The following is a 19,429-nucleotide window of genomic DNA, read 5'->3' as shown; positions in this document are numbered from 1 at the left end:
CTTCAGAGATTTTTATCTCTATGCCTCATTTCATAATTCATCAAGTCATTTGAGACATCTTCAAATTTCACAGTTTCTTTACCATGCATAATAGTGGTAATAAAATGCTCATAAGAGTCCGGCAAGGAATTCAACAATATTAAGGCCTTATCTTCATCCTTAATATCCTCATCTAAATTTATCAAGTCGGCAATCAATTTATTAAAAGCATCAAGGTGTCTAATCATTTTTGTACCTTCTTTGTATTGGAAGCGGTAGAGCTTTTTCTTCAAGTATAGCCTGTTCTCTGCACTCTTCGTCATATACTTGTCTTCCAATTTTTTCCACAACACACTTGCTAATGTCTCTTGCATCACAAAATACTTTTGAGTTTTTGCAAGGCACAACCGAATTGAAGAGTAAGCCCACAAATTTAATTTCTTCCATTCCGGCTTTGACATAGCTTCCGGCTTCTCTCCCAAAGCGGTAAGTAGATCTTGTTGAGCCAACACATCTTTGATCTCACATTGCCACATCCTGAAGTTGTTTGTGCCATCAAACTTTTCCACTTCGAACTTTGCATTTTGCACCGTAGTTCTTGCAAACCCGAAGCTACTCCCAAAAGGATTCTCATCTTGCCCATCTGACATCTTTGGCAACTAGACAGTACCCAAGAGCAACTAGGGCTCTAATACCAATTGTGGTGCTAGGATAGCACCAAACTCGTTGGAACCAACTCAAGCTAACCCACAGGAAATATATCAAATGAAATGCAAGAACAAAATATTAAAGACACCAACATTTTAACGAGGTTCCTCAACAGTCAATGTAACTGGAGTACGTCCTCGGAGCAGTAGGAGCTCACCCAATAATCCACTATAAACCAAATGGGAGTTTACAAAGTGTTGGCAAGCTCACAACCCAAAACCCCAATACAACCAATAGCTCTCACACACCAAAGAAACAAATAGAGAAAGAAATATAGTGATTAATTTCTTCTCTATACAAAGCTCAAAGCTATTACAATAACAACTACCTTGGTGGGTGATTACTAACCAACGAGAGGAGTACTTTCTTCTTCTTTTCAAAGAGGGGCTTCGGCACTACCTCTTCATTCTCTTCTCTGCTGCTACCTTTATTTTTCTGCTACTCTTCCCAAATGGCAGCTGCTGCCCTAATTAAAACCTAGCCACTATCCTGTGGCTTTCACAAAGGGCCAAATAAAAAGGACTTTAGACAAGTTACCTTTTTCTTTTCCCCAAAACAAGGAAGGGACACAATGATGTTGTCCACCTTTTCTTTTCTTTTATTTAATCAAAAGGTATTTGCAAGTTGGCCACTAATTTTGGCCACTATCCAACATTTTGCTCTTCATCCAGATGCATGTTATTGAAGCTTCTGGTGGTCGGCACAGTGTTAACTCAATATATTTACGTGCTTAAAAATTTATTTAGTTAACTAAGTGGTGCCTTTTTTTTTCTTCATTTTTTTAAAGAAATCTGGATGGTATGAGGGGAACGTTATTGATAACGAAAAAGAAGTTACACATAGTCAAACTAACCTCTCATAATACAAGAAAAATTGATAGAAAATACATGAAAAACAAGGAGAAACATAAACTTTACATTTCTAGAAACGCCAAAAGGGGGGAGGGGGGCATAAAACGTAACCTCTCTAAAACCAAACTTAAAAGTCTAAACCTGCAAAATAGATTAAGCAACATCACAAGGTTAAGAAAAAAAACAAGAAAGTGAGTCAAACTTGTATGCTGATATGCAAATTAATTAGAGAAGTGGTAACCAGGAAAGCTAACATAGTTTGAAAACAAAGTAGCACGAGCCACCAATGGAGGGGAATCATGCCATACTAAGGTTGGAGAAGACAAGAGCCCATGTTAGCAAAATTGTCTACAACAACATTTTCTTCGCAATATATGTGAAAGGCATAGAAAGTCATTTTCCGGATGCGATCCAAACAATTAGACCATTGTGTACGAAGAGGCCAAGGAGGATCAAAATCAGTCAATTGGAGAGCAAAAATAACACTAGAAGAGTCACTTTCCAACCAAAGGCAATGTCAAACCCACTGATATGCAAACTCTACACCACTAATAATTGCTAATAATTCTACTAGGAAAGAGTTGCGATGACTAATCCCTTGGCAAAAGTCACTAAGAAATTGACCATGACAGTCCCTGAAAACTCGTCCACAAGCTGCAAGACCAAGATTTCCTTTGGACAAACCATCTGCATTAAGTTTAATCCAAGGAAACCAAGAAGAAGACCACAACATAGGAAGAATAGTTGGTGCTTTGCGAGGGATAGGTTGGATCCCCAAAGAAGAAATGATACGAGTATGAAAACCTTGAGAATAACTAAGAATAAATTTCCCACTATGAATGATCCCAGAATTGATAGACATGCAAAGACAACAAAAAATAGATTGGGCGACCCTAAAAAATAAACTTACTTTGAGCTTTCCAAATAGCCGAAATGGTATAAAGACGTGCAAAAATCTAGAGATTTTGTAGCTGTTGGGAAAAGGACTTACGTCCATAGGTATCCCAAAAAGAAACTAGAGAATCTGAAAAAGACAAAGAGGTACCAAATTAACATGCTAACCACCTCCAAAGCTGCCTAGATATCCGACAACCGAAGAAAAGATGAATAGTATATGCCTCAGAATTATGACATAACAACAAATGGATGCCAAAGAAATACCACGTTGTTGAAGTGCACCTTCAGTAGGAAATTTTTCATGAAGAAGCCGCCAAGCTAAAATATACAGTCAAGGTGCGATAAAATGTCGCCAAATAACCTATGCTCAAGCACAATCACTATGTTTTCGTCGAACAAGATGATAGCTAGAAGAAAAAGAAAATTTCCCAGTAGATGTAGGCTCCCAGATCAATTTTTCATCCTCTATATTTAAAGGCAAAAGTAAACGTAGAATTTGCTGCACTACAGAAGGGAATAAATCTACAAAATAATCTGGCAAATACCAACTTTGAGCTTCAATAACATTTGAAACCCTAGGAAGAACTGTAGGTGCAATGATCGAAGATAATGAAGGGCCAATAATTGGGCTATCCAACCATTTGTCGATCCAAAAGGAAACTAACTTCCCATCACCAATAACCCATCAACTATTATTATTCAGAATAGGCAAAGCACACTTCAACCCATGCCACACAGAAGACCGTAAATAGGTATCTTGTTTTTTATAAAGTGCAAGAGGAAAACGTTGACGAGCGGGTGAACCCCACAGAGAAGAGGATTGTAAAGCATCCCAACCAATACTAATCAAAGCCGTCAAGTTCAAAGTAGTTAAATCCGAAAGACCAAAGCCACTTTCATGCTTAGGTCCACACATCATACTCCAATCAATAGTTATTAGCTTTCGTGAAGCCAAGTCCCCTAATCAAATAAAATTTAATGCACAAGCAGAAAAATGCTATAAAAGGCAAATAGGCCATTGATAAATTGAGAAGCTACGGAGAAACAGCTTTGATAAACAGATTGCACTCATTGTAGTTATCCAGCCATTGAGAGAAGTTTACCTTTCCAACCTGAAAGACGAGCTTTAGCCTTATCCACCAAAGCTTGAAAGTGAATTCTCCTTGGCTTACCACAAAAAATGGGTACCCCAAGATAAGTGAAAGGAACAACACCTATACGAAAGCCAAGATGTCTAGATACATGCACTCTATGATGGGCAGAGGTGGAGCCGAGATAAAAAGTATTCTTAGTTGCATTAACAAGTTGTCCCGATGCACAACCATACTTATCCAAAAACTTTCGAAGAGATTGAATATTCCTACGACAAAAAATAAAAAGATCATCAGCATATAACACATGAGTTAGAGGGCAACAACCCTGTGGAGCTGAAATAGCAGTGATCCGTCTAGTAGAGAAAAACAAAGATAAACCTCTACTCAGAGCTTCCTCTGCTAAACCAAAAAAAAAAAGTAGTGGAGAAAGAGGGTCTCCCTAACGTACACCTTGAGAACAAGAAAAAAACTCATGCAGTGTACCATTTACCAAAAGATGAGCAGACTGTAATAAAACATGGACCCAACCCACAAAAATACGAGAAAATCCAAAACTAGAAAGCATGTGGAGAAGAAAATTCCAGTTTAAAGTATCAAAAGCTTTAGCAATATTGATTATTTTCAACTTTTATGAACGAAAACACTTTTGGTGGTAAGAAGTGGTGAACTATGTGAAGGGTTCAATTTTATGGAAAGAGATCCTCTCCAGATCTCTTCCACCAAAGCTCGTGGATCAAGTGATCCGGGCCCTTGAAATTTGATCCAACGGTTAAAATTATTATAACTTTTAAAAGGAGCTTCTGTTTTTAACGGTTTGATCAAATTTCAAGAACCCGGATCACTTGATCCGCGGACTTTGATGAAAGAGATCCGGAGAGGATCTCTTACCCCCAAAAGGGTTTTAGCTGTGTTTCTTTCTAGTACTGTGTGCATGATGCCTTGAGTGCTCCGACGTGGAAAGAAGTGGTGGATAAAGAGAAGAAGGCACTCGAATATAATTCAACGTGGGAAGTTGTGGACTTCCCTAGAGGAAAAAGGCTTATTTTAAGTTAATCCACCTAATTTTAATCTTAATATACTCTTTGTAATTTAAAAGTCACAACTTTATTTTTTGAAACTCAAAATTCGTTTCACTTTATTTTTGGAACTCGATTTTGATCCAGTTTGCCCTCTAAAATTTGAAAGTCGTCTCTATAAAACTCAAAATTCGTTTCAAGTTGCCTTAGATCTGTTAATTTCTTATGTGAGTTTGATTTGGATGAGCCAAGCTAATCAATTTCTTTTTTATTTTTTTTCATCTCTTTAATTTCTTTTAAACTTAATATTCACTGGTTGTTGAATGTTGACGCATAATGGAGCAAGTGAAAGTGAAACGAATTTTGAGTTTCAGGAAGTTAAAGTGGTGACTTTTGAGTTACACGGGGCAAAATGAGATTAAAATAGAGTTTTAGGGAGCATAGCTAAAAATAAGCCAAGAAAAAAACATAGGCTTTTTTTATTAGCACCCCACAAAAAATTTAATATTAAATTACTTATTTATTCTACTATGCAATGACAATTTCGACCTTATTAAGTTAAAAAAAAATAAGAAATTTCCAAATACAACCCACATCACTTTTAACGTATTATTTATCTTCTTCAATTATCAACTCTCCCACCCTCAATTGTTGAACAAAATCCTAACTAATGAAACTACAAACACATTGATTGAGAAAACCCTAACAAAATGTCTGTGAATATGCCAATGCTATTGATCACTGTGACTGCAAGAAATTATTTTATGTCCAACAACACATTTTATCACATCCCGGCATTTACTATGTCGAAAAACTTCAGAACTTATGCCTTTGAACCAGCTCTGTGAATTGCAATGCCAATAGCTTGAAAATTTCGATAATTCTTTTTTATTTTTTTATTTCTTTAGTTATAGAAAAGTTACATAAGATCTTGAGTTTGGATAATTCTTGAGTTTGGAAGTGACATAAGATTTTCCAATCTGCACAAAGATAAAAAAATTTAAGATAAGTGTTAGCGTCCAAATCGGTTAATGATAATATGCTCTCAAGCTGGAAATGAAAAACAAGTCAATCACAAAAGTAATTAGCCTGGGAACATCAGGGTATTTAGATTCAATCCATCAAAATTAAAAATGAGTATTATAAAATTTGAAGAAATTGGGGTGTATATAGAAATATAATGTGTGTTTTGAGAATGTGGAGTGTGAGGGTATTATGGAGAGGTATGTGGGGTGTATAAAGATAATTTTTAATTGAAAAAGTAAATGTGGGGTGTATTAAGTATGTGGGGTTTATTCAACAATTTGTGGGGTATCCGATGCCGGTGAATTTACACCAAGTATGAAGCTGATGGAACTGTTGAACGATTTAAGCTAGACTAGACGCAGACTTATGAAATTAACTACATAAAGCCATTTGTGTCTTGCAGTTTATGTCAGTAAAATCTTGATTGGTGACTGCATCGATGATCTGATATATGAAGAATGCCTTCTTCATGGAGATTTGAAGAAAGAAGTACACATGAAATTGTAACCTGGGTGTAATATGCAAATGGAAAGACTAGATAGGTGTGTACAAACTAAGGAAGTCTTTGTATGACTTGAAGCAATCTCCTGGAGCTTGGTTTGCGAGGGTCATATGTAGGAAGGCATTGAATATAGACATAGCAACATGGATCTCACTCTATTTGTTAAGCACACTAAGAACAAATTTAGGGCCTTTATTGTGTGTGTTGGTGACATGAATGATTCAGAAGAAAGAAAAACATTGCAAGAGTACTTCGGGCCACAAGTTTGAGATGAAAGGTTCTTGGTCCCTTGTAGTCGTCTCATGTTTATCGGGAAGTTTGAATGTTGAAGGCGATACAAATTGAATATTGAAGGCGATACAAATCTTTACTTGAAAGGAGCCATTTGAAAATCTCTCACATACCCTTATAATGTTCGTGGAGGGTTGTCTCTTCTATTTAACATTTTGTTTAAGGATCCGGAGTTCAATTAATCATGCTCATTTATCGTACATCGTGCAGTCAATTTTTATTAAAAACTATTTATATTTAATTTTAAAGATTTCTAACCGCACGATATACGATGAACGAACTTGATTCATTGATCCTCCGAATCCCCACAAAGAGAATCCGGAGAGAATCCTATTCCCCCAAACATAGCCTTAAGCGTCTGCATCTCAAAGAAAAATATTACATACATTATAAATGCATTGTGTATGACAAACTGCATATTCTGAATCTCTTTAATTGGATAAACAGATAACGAAAGAAATATTCTAAGTTTTGGCCACTTGGAATCCAAATATTAATAATTCTCAACATAGAATACACAAATAAAGCAGCTTCAATGACAAAGACAATGCCTTTCTCTTTTATTGTTTCATTTTGGACTTATTTAAGTTACAAGGTCAAATGTACGATAAAAATGGAATTCAAAATATCAAATTCCTTATCATTTTGACATACGGTACTAGCTTTGTCGATGAACTTCTTGGGCGATCTTTCTGCCAAATCTGCTGTCTGCAACCGATGCTATTCTTTGACAATTTTGTCAAAGTTGAAGCGATTCCATTCGCAAGTCTCTACAATTTCACATGATTTACCTTGAATGAACCATAAAGAGGCTGTGACCTTCTGAAGCTGAATATATCGTCGATTTTGACATAGCAAGGTTTCACAGGTGAACTTCCATCCGTAGTGTACTCGGATGAATGTGAGTTCCCGTACACTCGTACGCTTAATGACCTCTTTTGAGGTGCCCCAACTTTTATATGCTCATTGAAAAAATCTATCAATTCTTGCTGCGTAAGCTGCCTCAGTGCTGCAATCTGTTTCAAGTATCAACACTACCATTAATAGGGGGACACATTTTCTTTCCTGCTTTATTTCTATTTTGTTCCAACGGTTCTTAAACATTTTTAATTTATATTGATCAGCTTGTAATTTACGGTTTTTTGCTACCTAGTTTATAATCACTTTAACACAAGCACATTTATCCCAGTACTGAAAAGAATAAAAGGCATCGATCATCTCGAATTGTATAAGCATCTAAAAAAATTGAACTCAAATTAGGGAGATATTCATACCTCAGACTCTTTCCTATCAAACTTGAGGGTCCCATCAGAAATCTCCGTCCAATAAAATCCAGCTTCTTCCCTTAAGTTCTTGTGCTTCTCAAGCTTCATGTCGATCAAAGCATTTACATTGCTCTACATACCAACCAGTTCAACAGTTATTTATTGGGGAAAAATCATATATGACATCCTACAACGAAAAGGAAAAAAATAGACATCCTACAACAAAAAAATTTCTTTTTCAGGTTCACATTTTATCTAGAAGTGATTAAACATTGATATTGAAAGATATCTACCATCTGTAAATGGGGACATGAATCATCACAAAAAAAGACTGATGGAAGGGCGAAGATGATATGGGTGTGGATAATAAACAAGGCAGACAGACTAATGCAAGGTAAAAATGGTATCACTGGAAGTTTTAAGGAAGTCTAAAGATGTTCCATACTGAAGAGATTAAAGCTGCAAAAAAGATGTGGTAAAACTAGAAAACTACACAACTGGAGTTAAGGATAGAGTCTAATTGATCTTACCTTGAATTCGTCACTTGGCATCTCATAAAGTTTAGTCTCGAACCCCTTGAGGAATTCCTCCACTCTCAAATCAATATGTGCTGGATCCTGTTAAGATCAACATAACGTGCTTTGGTATAGGCAGGGATAAAGCAACAGGACAACAATAATAGAAGCATGGTTATATACCTTCACTGTAGATTGTATAATAAACTGCACCCCACGGATACCAAAATCATTCCTCTGCACGAGGGCTGTGATGTAACCAAGTTGCTCAACGGATCTAAGCTGGTGGAAGGCAGGCTGCTTTGCAATAAGAGCAAACAGCTGAAGTTTCACATTCAGCATAAAATCATCCCGATGAACCTACACATATTAAGACAATTGTGTTTAAAAACAAACAAAATAACGCTGTGATTTAGAGGTCGCAGCTCTAGTAATATTCAAATTTCTTGAAAATTATTCTGTAATATTTTGAAGAAAAACCAGAGAAGATACTGGTTTAAAACATTTCTGTAGGAACTCTTGCAAGGTTTTGTGAATTTTGAACGAGACCGTATAAAATGAAAACTTCCATCCAACAAAATCTAGTTTATTCCTTCTGTAAACAAATTTAAGAACCTGGATATAGTGGACAAGGGCAGAATTCTCATCACTCGGATTAAGGCCTTCCACAGGGTAGAAGTAGTTCGTGCCCTTTTCAAGCTTCACGACTCTATTCGTCAAATGCTGGGATGGGAACAAAGGTTGGGAAATCAGGTTTGAGCCCTTAAAGAAAACATCTTCAATATGTTGGATCATTGACTCAGCTTCATTCCTTTCAAGGTTTCCTGCAAAAGCATATAACTAACAATGAATAACAATAAAATAAAAAAATAAAAAAAAGAGAAAACTAAAATCAAGATAACAATGGATATAACCTAAATTGTTTGAAGGAAAACAAAAGGTAACCTGCTGTATAACACTCTAAGAAGGCCCTCGAGAGCATCAGAGGAACAAACTTAGCAAGATCTTCAACTTGAAGGTGAGGAAGAGCTTCAAGTTCTTCCATCCATGGAGAAGTATTATCACGTAGAATTAATGCGGTGTAATTCATAGCCTGCTCATAAGGCTGTTTGAATTTCAAGTTTTGGTACTCCTTCATGAGCATTTCCTGATACGGACAAAAAGGAAAATAACATGTAAGAAATGGTTAAATATATACATCACTTTAGATATCAGATTCCAATTGCTTCATCAAATTGAACTTATTTCTTTCATTAAACTAATATACTTGAAGACATTACCAAATGGGTAAAGCCAATGCAGATAAACAAATTCAAAAGAAAATAAGTTCGGCAAAAAAGGCAAGAAAAAAATAAAAAAGCTACAATATCAAGTCTCAGAGAAACAGAAAAACACAAGAAGCAAATGCTCCTGCGGAAGACAGACTAATTGATAAAATCACAAATTAGGTATATGTTCGGTCATGAAGATTAATACAATTATGATAACGATGATGATGAAATCTAGGTCCGTAGCTACAAGTAAGAATGTTCATAGTAAGTGTATTCCTATTTGGCCCACAATGTGAATGCATATTTTGAATATAAGAGAAAACAAGACTGATTGATCATGCAACCCAAAACCAATTGGCCACGGATGCATAGGCCTAGAACATTCCACATTATATAAATCAAGGCTTTGCCTTCCCATGCGGGATATACACACAACACATCCCCTCATGTGTAGTATGACTGGGGCCCAAAAATGTAGATAATTTATATTGGGGAATGTCAAAGCACATGTGGCCGTTGCGCCTGACACGTTGGTTTCCTGTTTTGATGACACGATAGAATTAAAGCATCCCACCAATACAAACTGGACATGGGTGGAGAGGCCCAAGACATTATATTTCTTAAAGGCAATACTATACATTCTCGATACAAGATATACTCGGCAAAGATTCTCTATGCCAACTTAGAAAATCTCCATGATCATGACAAATTCTACTACAGGTTTAAGAGAGCAGGAAGAGAATCTTGAAATAGCTAAATAAAGAGACTGTTCCAAAATTATTTCAGAAAATAGGTAGATATGATCTGTCTCTTTTCAGGAATCTTGTTGGCCGCTGCAAAAATTACCAGTTACTGTGCCGCGACTAATAGCTTATCAAAATGCTCATCTAGAACAATGTATAGAAACATTTAAAATAAAACATTTTTGGGTACAAGGAGCCGTAAGGTTACCTTGATGACAGTGAACCTATCAGCTTTCACTTTAAAGCTTGCAATCTTCTCAACTACAGTTTCTAGTAAAATTCTTAATTTGTGGTTATAGCCAACCAAAGTCACCTACATAAGAAAATAAAAGGTCAATTTACAGAAACAACAATCTAAAGAACTGGCTAGCAAGTTTCACATGGTTGAACACGATACCTGAAACCCGCTATCTGTTTGGGTTATTGCGTAAAACAGTTCAGCAACCTCAGCATAGTAAGCTGACAAAAAAGACTTAAATAAGCTCTGGTTCAAGAAAATAACACCTTTGGTGTAAGCGAAAAATAAAATAGGTCACCTTCAATGGAAGCAAGTAATTAGCCGTAAATACGGAATTTTACCATATTCATTCAAGTAATCCATCAACAACCGAGTAAACATTTTAGTTAAGACTTCTGTTTCAGGGGATTCACTTGTGTGGGGACAAGTGAAATGAATCCTAACGTAAGCCTTAGGAGTAAAGAACATTGTATCTGGCTTGTACCAGAGTGTTGAACACGGCGACTTTCTTAACAGAACAGGACAGTTGGCCTGGAAAAAAAGTCAATCACATCAGAAGAATTTAAAGTTGTGCTAATTTAGAGATAGAATTTACCATTCATCAGACCTTCTCATGATCATTCTTAAGTGACAAGTCCGTGGGGATGAACACATTATGGGCTGGTAGGTGCAGATTCTCATTTGGGGAAGATACTATCCATTCCTGCAATCAAATGAAAAGGTTTTGGGATCAAAGTGGTTTCCTCTTACTCCTTTAAAAGGATTCATTACATCTCTAAACTGATGAAATTAACAAAAAAAACAACACCATACCTAACGATATACACACACACACACACACATATACATATATACATACATACATACATACATACATACATATATATATATATATATATTGATTTACATATAGAATTATAACCAACCTGAATCATGGAGCCACTAATTTTCCCGACGGAATAAGCGGTCCCATACCATGGCTCAGTCATGTTAGTATGACCTTCAAATTTTTTTGATACCCAGAAAATTCTGTACAACGAAAAGAGCATTAGTCCATAAGTTTATGAGGAAATTTATTACAATAGACAAGAAGGATCTGCTTGGAAAATAGTTACGAAATTCTATAGAATTCAACTTAGCGATACACTTACCTGACATTTTCTGGAGAAAGCTTGTTAAGCACCATTTGGATAGTGTCTGGACTGAAGTTAGAAGGCAAGGTTGATTTTACTAGCCAATCTCTTGGGGGATATTTCTGTATATGGATATAAAATTGTCATGTGAGTAAGAAGCAAGTGAAAATTAATTACTGAACTAGAAAAGTTCCTCCTGCCCAGAACTTCTTCAGAAACAAAAGAATTTTAACAATGTCAAACAATACAATAGCAGGAAACAAGCAGTCCTCGGAAGGTACAATCATTAACTTATATACAGACACACGACACAATTATAGCACAGGGCCATTAAGAATTAACGAACTTAAAACTAGCAGCTCCATAATCCACATATAGACAAAAAAAACTGGAAAATTTTTATATTCATTTGATACCGATGTACACAAAGCTTCCCAGAATCTTGCTCTATCCCAAAAGAGAACCACCTTCCCAAATTTTCTGTAAAAAGTTCCTCCCCCTTCTTTCCAACCAAACTTCAAAATTTTCAACAAACTACAACTCCACTATCAAAAGCACCGTGTTTCTCATTTAAATAAAAAAGCATAGGGGAGATATTATATCAACCAATCTGATAGAAGAGTGCGGAGACCAGAAATTAATTTCCAAATGCTCCAACAAAAATTATAGAGGAAACTACATTAAACACAAGCCATTTCAGTGTCCTTAAACAAAGCAAGATTAAACCAAGAGCTTAATACCTGCATATTTGGCGAAATGCTGACGACATAATTAATAGGCTGACTTTTGTCCTGATAATGAAACTTTGTCTCGCAAACTGCAGAAAGCTACAATAAACACAAGTCCCTTCAGAGTCCTTGAGAAAGAATCAGAAAGACAATTTCCACACTGAATTTTGTGCATGAAAATTAACAAAAATTCTATGATTCACTCGCCAGATAAAACCACAGTAGGGTTAATACTGTTTAGAAATATGGAAAGTAAGAGAACATTGTGACGAATCATATAAGTGCACCCGGTTTGACACCTTTAGGCCTTGACAATCATCCTTAGACTTCTGTCTTCTTTAACGATGGAAAACAAATATGAAGGGTTGCATAACTCAGAATCAAAGAATTAATATGACACAAAGACATATTAACCATGTTCTTGCTAAACACTATGCACCAGTAATTCGTACTGTGAAAGATACTACAGATGATCATAGACAAAATTCAGAGAAAGGTATCATGCACCAGTAATTCATACACTAGAATGCATATGCATACCTCATCAAAAATCCATTTGCAGATACCCGACTGGTGTAAGAGGGAAATGTATTTGAAAAGCAAGCCTACTATGTCTTGCATATGCTCTGCAAAATAGTCAATAGGCTTATCAAATTCTAGAAGAAGACAATACAAGTTAAAATAAGCCTCCTGACAAAAGAAAATGTTATTTAAGCATTTTAAGCTATCTTAAGTGAAGATGCACATCCAAAATGAAATGAAGCCTAAATGGAGCGGGGGTTGGGAGAACTAAGAATACCCGAAAATGGAAAAACTAAAAAGTAAACTAACCATGACCCGCGTCAGTGAGATCCATATCTACTCTAAAGAAAGAAAAATCCAAAGTCGAATCTGATTCTCCAGCACACAAACCTGTTGCCCATCCTGCAATATTTAGAACAAAAAGAAAAACTGAGGTTAAATTAACCCAAGCATATTAATTCCATCCATCCAAAGTGGGACAGAATTTGACCACATCAAAGCATTTTCATCTTTAGGTGTTAATCACTAAGTTGAGAATTTAAACATTTTTTGATACAGAGACAATTACATCAACAAAAAAGAAAACGGAAAACACACAAGGTCTGAACAAGCAGAACAACCCAAACAACAAGAAGCAAAACAGAAAAAGAAAAGTTAGCAGAATCAAAAATCTCTAAAAAACTATACAACACGATCAGAGTTTATTCAAGTTCTTAGATTAGTCATCTAAATAAGTTCCATGATAATGATGCATTATAAATAAGGCTCGAATCCAATTCCAACCTTCATAACTCAGATAAAAAACAATTATGAGGTAATGCTAATCTCACTCCCAGTTTGTCATCTGGCACTTTCTCTGTGAGTGATTTAAAATGATAAAGCATCGAGTATGAAGTGTACGATGACAAACGGGAACTGTGAACACCCTGACAAATAATGAATCATCAAACACAAAGAGGAAGCCTATGAAAGGCATTGTAATGAAAATTATGATAAAAAGTTGGCCTCAACTCTCAAGAGTTCCAAGTTCAAATACATCTGCTAAAAAACTCACCCAAAGTTTTCAAGACGGCATACAAAGACCCCTCTGCTTCGTGGCCAATGAGATGACTAAGATACCTACATGGCCCTTCCTTGTAATGGTGAATTTCTGGAGCTATTGGCCACACAAGTCCCAGCTTATGTCCCTCTTTGATTGGGACAGTTTTGACAAGAATCTGAAATTAATACAAAAGAGACAGGTGGAAAGAATTATCTGTCTGAATATAGGACCTTTTGAAAGTTGTTGCCTTATCAGCAATTCTGTAAGTCCTGAAAGCAAGTTCAACTCAGCATAAAAAGTTTAGCACAACCATGCGTACCTGTAAATGTTCTGATGTGCAAGGCTCACCACCGAAATGAAGGCAGCTGCGGTCAATGTTTCGAATACCCTTAAACTTGTCCTCTACAGTGGCTTGAATTTTATCTAGGCTTTCTGAAATACGAATAATGATATTTATCAACTTGACCACAGGGCAATTGAATCGGACTTTTATATGTAAATGTAGCTATAAACCTTTTCCATAAATGACAAGATGCATGACGTTAGCGGAATAATACTGTTCATAGAACTTATTAAGCTCAGCTCTGGTATCCAATCCTTTTGCTTTTGGACAGACCTCCAACGTTTCCCAATTCCCTGAACAAGAAAAGTAGGCATCATAAGAGACATGGTAGACATTCTGAACCCCAAACAAGCATAGACAGTGGCATTGAACTCAAAATCAACACACAGTATGACTGAAATAATATGAAATATGTCTTGGATACTTGAAAGCCATTGCTATATGTATCCCAGCGTCACTAAACAGCAAGAGCAATTCTAAGGAAAGGTTGTGCCCACGTCAAATGTGTAGGACTATTGCATAGCTGTGAAAAACTTGAAGCAAACCCACAAAAACAGATGGAAAAAACTTAACATACAAATTTGGGGTGGCGAGGGGTAAAATTACAGGAGCATATGAAGAGACTTCACCAATGCATAACTACCCTATCATTTGATTCTGACCTCAGTAAATTAAGCAAAAGAAGAAAGTTAAAAGATAGTTCCTTCGGCCACTCTTAAGTTGCTGATTGATCCATCATTTAGATAGAAAACCAGAAGAAACAAGAAGCAGCTGAATACACAGGAGGCATTGAATTGCTTCACGATTCCTCTCTGTTGAGAATGAGTGTTGAGAATGAGTCCCACATTGACGAGGGAAGGGATCTTGCATGGGTTTATAAATAAGTTGGGCTACTCCATTATTGCCAATTGGTTTTATGGTGGAACCGCAACTTTCTTCATGGTATCACAGCAGGTTGTCCCACGTGTGAAGCCAAACGGCCACATGCATTCGACGTGACCCCGTTGTGTTGTCCACAAATTCGCCACACGTGAGGGGGCGTGTTGAGAATGAGTCCCACATTGATGAGAGAAGGGATCTTGCATGGGTTTATAAAGTAAGTTGGGCTACTCCCCTATTGCCAATTGGTTTTACAGTGGAACTTGAACTTTCTTTACTCTCCCTCAGACTACTCCACTTCAAACAAGGGACTAGTCCTCGAGAAATATGAGTTCTCTAAACTAGAAACCATATGCCCAATGTACCATCAATCATAGAAAATGTTTATATGACCGAAAACACCTTCTAGCTACCATTTTCAAATAGAAAATAGGCTTAGTTTCCAATTATACATAATACAAACCACTGAAATAATCCACCGTTCCTCCCTCGTTGAGGAACAAATCCTTCTAGATAACTACTAGCACCGAGAACCAACAACAAAGCCTTAAGCCATTGATTGGGGTCCGTTGTATGAATCCTAGAAAGCAATTGCGCTCGAAGCGCTCGTTTTTGGGCCAAGTCTTCTGTTAACTCCAAGTACTCCATGTCTTCTCGAATAAATAAAGTATACAAACCTAGACACAAAATCAAACTCAAATCACATATTCTTTGAGACATCTTCTAATCCTCTCAAGTGACTCAACACACCAACCAATTAAGCATTCAAAATGTTAGTCAAGCTCCACCCTCCCCTCAGTTCCTCACACAACAGATAGACCACCCCTTCTTCATAAATTGTCTTCTCAACAGTGCAAACTACAACCAGAGACGTAAAAAAGTCCTTTTAGAGACATCAGCTCAAACATCTCAGCATTTGCTTATCATGAGACTTTAACTCCAACCATCCACCCCATTAAAGTGTTAATACAATAAAAAAAGGGAACTCTTATTAGCACTCCAAAATTCTCATTCTACACTCCTCACAAGTGTATTTCTTTTCCTAATTATAGAAAGTTTGGAGTGCAAAATTAGATTTTTGGAGTGCCAATAACAATTCCCCAAAAAAATCAAGCATACAATTACCTTACCTCCTACTGAATTTAAAGGAAAAATAACGAGCTTGCAATGTCCAACAAACTAAATTAATTTCAGTTTAACCCTAAAAGGCAATATTATGTAATTGTTTTTTTCTCAATGTGACAGCCACCAAATATGTTTATCTTAGAAACATTTATGCAAATGACAAAGATACCCATGAAAGTAAAACCGTAAAATAATAGAACTATGATGACAATAATTTTGAATAATATCCAAAACCATAAAAAGAGTGAAGCAAGAAACAGCAAGATGATTTACACAGGGTTTACAATAACCAGACACTAAAAATCCTATTAGCTGCAGAAAGCATGCACATAAAAATGGCCTGCTTCCTGTTTCTTATGAACCTCAAGGCACATTTGGTTATAATCAAAAGTTAAATGCTGACCTGTACTAAATTTATGGTACGGATGGTCAGCCGCACTTAGATGTTTCTGGAGCTGTACAAAGACAAATCACGCAAAATAAGGTTAGAAACCTCTTGGGGACATAAATGAAACACAGCAACAATGTGCCCAGCTACACTGGAATAAAAGTATGCATTACTCATACAATAAGCAGGACCATGATACTATAATAGTTCAACTGTTCTAGAACTATTTCAAACATATACTTTTCTTAAATGAAAATAAACGCAGCCCGAGTGTCAGTAATAGCCTTCCAATATCAGTAAATATTCAAGGTCTTGCCCTCATAAAAAGACTATAATCCAAGGGCGAGTCATACCTGGTTCATTCTCCATCCATCAGACAACAGGTTTTTCTGATTCTCTGTACACCAGCCTCAAATTTGTCATTAACGGTCGTTACAGTGAAAAATCAAGTACAAAAAAATTATAAAAACAGAGCCGCTAACCAGAATCAACAGCTTTGATTTCCCTCATTGTAGCATCAGCTGACATCAATGGGTTAATAAAGAACTGAGCAAATCTGAACAAGAAACCACACATCAACACGAAATTCAACTTTTAGAATTGTAATGATGACGATAGCAGCTAACAGAAACAAAAGCATCAACCTGTCCAAAGCCTCTTCAAAACCATCAGAATTGACGTCAAAATAATAGTTGGTGTGCTCAGAAGCTGTATAAGCATTTGTTCGTCCTCCATGCTGTGCATCAGAAAAATAAAACACATGGCGGTCGATAAGCAATCTTAGGATCCCTAATAAAAATTCATCTAGCCTACACTTCAATAAAATATATTAAACATTAATTTCATGATAATGTACTTCCATACTAATACCACCAAAACGTATAATACTACAAATTTCTCCAACATAGGCCCTCTCTCGTATTGGACAGTCCCTGAGGATGGATTGGCAAACAACGCACCGGAACAAAACATTACAGAATTGGGATAGATGGACAAAAAGAATAGGGGAAGAGCTAGCTAGTCAATCAAAATCTCCAATCGGATTCATCAAACAACAGTAACCAATGGTACAATATGGGGAACACCACCCATAAATGACCGCGCACAACACAATCACAATTCTATCTATAAACCAATAATACCCTGAATAGCAATGTCGATTGTGAAATCAAAAAACATAAAAGTGATAAGAACACTTGTTAGAATTCCCAAAGAAGATGCAAGTTAGGAATTATCTTCAAGCTAGAAATAATTTTGAACTCTTATATAAGGCTTTTCCTTACAAAATGACTCGTTTCTACTCCCAAGTTCTTTCCTGTATGCTAGTAATAATTTCTTAGTCTAGACTTTGATATTTGCTTTTGTATCATTTTAAATTCCACCGCTTTCCACAAAGTTTGACAATCAGAAGCAGAAGGTGGAGGAGAATAGAAACATAAAAATCCATTCCCTATGTTTGATTAAGTTCTGCTGCAGAAAGAAGTTCAAAAGGTCATGGGTAGCTGTAAATTTTGGCAGAAAGTACCTCAGTGATGTACTTGGAGTAACTATCCTCCAAAGGGTACTTTTCACTCGCATAAAACAGCATATGCTCTGCACACAAAAAAGTACAATATTCAGAAAGGAATGTCAGCAAACATCTTACTCTCTTCAACATCAATGCCATGAAAACTCATGAAAAATAAGTCACGCAAATATATAATCAACTCAATCTTCTAATGCAGTCATAAAAAAAATATATTTACATATAAAACTCCTTTGCTGATCTATAATATAACAAACCCGATTTGTTTTTATTGGATATACAATGATATAATTTTCGACAAGGGAGTGGGGGAATAATCTTCAGCTCGATCCGGAGAGGAATACCATTAGACTGTAGCACTAAGTGGCCAAGCCGATTTCTTTTTGACAAGAAGAAATGTTAACCTCCTTGTGGAGGTGTTAAAGAGACTACTGTGTACCATGATAAGATTATCCATTGCTACCCCAAAATGGCATCAGAATAAACTACAGGTGCCTTTTTTAGTATTGGAACTTTTTATACAAATAAAAGCATACAGAATTTGGTATAAAGATACAAGAACAAACCAAGATAGTATTAAACAAAAAGCGGACGCAGGTTTAGGATATTCACCCAAGTTCAAATCCTCGTCCCGTAGATTGGAATAGTTTAGAATATCGTCATGTCAAAAGAATTAAAAGAGAATTAAAGTTACCAAGGAAATGGGCAAGGCCCTCCAGGCCATCAGGGTCGCTGAAAGCACCAACGTTGACATCCATGGAAGCAGCACACTGAGAAAACACAATTTGAACAAACAAATAAATTTTAAAAACACACAAAATCCAAATATTGTAAATTAAAAGAGAAAGAAAAACAAGCTTTGCCTTGTCAGTATCGGGATCGCTGATCAAAAGCGCTTCGAGAGAGTTAGGGAGGACGATCCTCCTGTACTCCCTCTTGTCCGTACGGGCTTTCACTATTTCCTCCACCACTTCCTTGCCGACCGCCATTCTTGAATTCTCCTCCTCTTTCTCTCCGACTGAACAAGAAACAAAAGTACACCACCGCGCGAGAGAAGACTTGAGATTTTGATTTTGTTCTTCGGTTTAATGGTCGCATTATGTTGGGTTCAACGACCAACTTGTTTGGACATCCTCTGCGGTGGAGTCTCTGATTCTTACAGTAGACTCGCATTTTATTTTTATTTTTATTTTTATTTTCATTTTTTCAAACGGTAATCTTGAATTTTACTGTAAATGTTTTCGGTAACTCGGTAAGTATGAAGTACAACGATCTAACAATATTCTTAGTATAACTATATTGCAGACGGCCGGTTAAGAAGTTGATTCTGAGTAATCAAATGAGTAAA

The 19,429-nt window shown here is 36.4% G+C and overlaps 1 protein-coding gene across 1 annotated transcript; it reads right to left on the bottom strand.

Annotated features, from left to right (window-relative positions):
* Positions 1–6,783: 6,783 nt before the first annotated feature.
* LOC103454415 (insulin-degrading enzyme-like 1, peroxisomal) lies at positions 6,784–19,229 on the bottom strand. The gene is made up of 25 exons (XM_029092134.2): positions 18,945–19,229; positions 18,776–18,851; positions 18,082–18,149; positions 17,201–17,292; positions 17,039–17,112; positions 16,910–16,953; positions 16,572–16,623; positions 14,335–14,457; positions 14,141–14,253; positions 13,834–13,996; positions 13,089–13,181; positions 12,798–12,883; positions 12,270–12,356; positions 11,548–11,651; positions 11,323–11,425; positions 11,004–11,099; positions 10,738–10,927; positions 10,556–10,617; positions 10,367–10,471; positions 9,090–9,291; positions 8,760–8,968; positions 8,328–8,504; positions 8,160–8,246; positions 7,639–7,761; positions 6,784–7,380 (listed from the first exon to the last, which is right to left on the bottom strand). The coding sequence occupies exons 1-25, from the start codon at positions 19,068–19,070 to the stop codon at positions 7,135–7,137; spliced, it is 2,901 nt and encodes a 966-aa protein (XP_028947967.2). The 5' UTR covers positions 19,071–19,229; the 3' UTR covers positions 6,784–7,134.
* Positions 19,230–19,429: the final 200 nt, after the last annotated feature.

This window comes from Malus domestica, chromosome 14, assembly GCF_042453785.1.
Source record: "Malus domestica chromosome 14, GDT2T_hap1".
Taxonomy (NCBI): domain Eukaryota; kingdom Viridiplantae; phylum Streptophyta; class Magnoliopsida; order Rosales; family Rosaceae; genus Malus; species Malus domestica.
Note: the sequence above shows the minus strand (reverse complement) of the source record. Positions and strands in the feature narration are given on the sequence as shown.

Bases quoted from the DNA above. Each gene is read 5' to 3' on its own strand.
- LOC103454415 (XM_029092134.2), bottom strand. From the start codon at position 19,070: ATGGCGGTCGGCAAGGAAGTGGTGGAGGAAATAGTGAAAGCCCGTACG. The intron at 12,884-13,088 runs GTTAGTTTACTT...ACTATTTTGCAG, and splicing joins TCTCACTGACGCGGGTCATG to AGCATATGCAAGACATAGTA. The intron at 8,969-9,089 runs GTTACCTTTTGT...ATGCTTTTGCAG, and splicing joins CTTAGAGTGTTATACAGCAG to GAAACCTTGAAAGGAATGAA.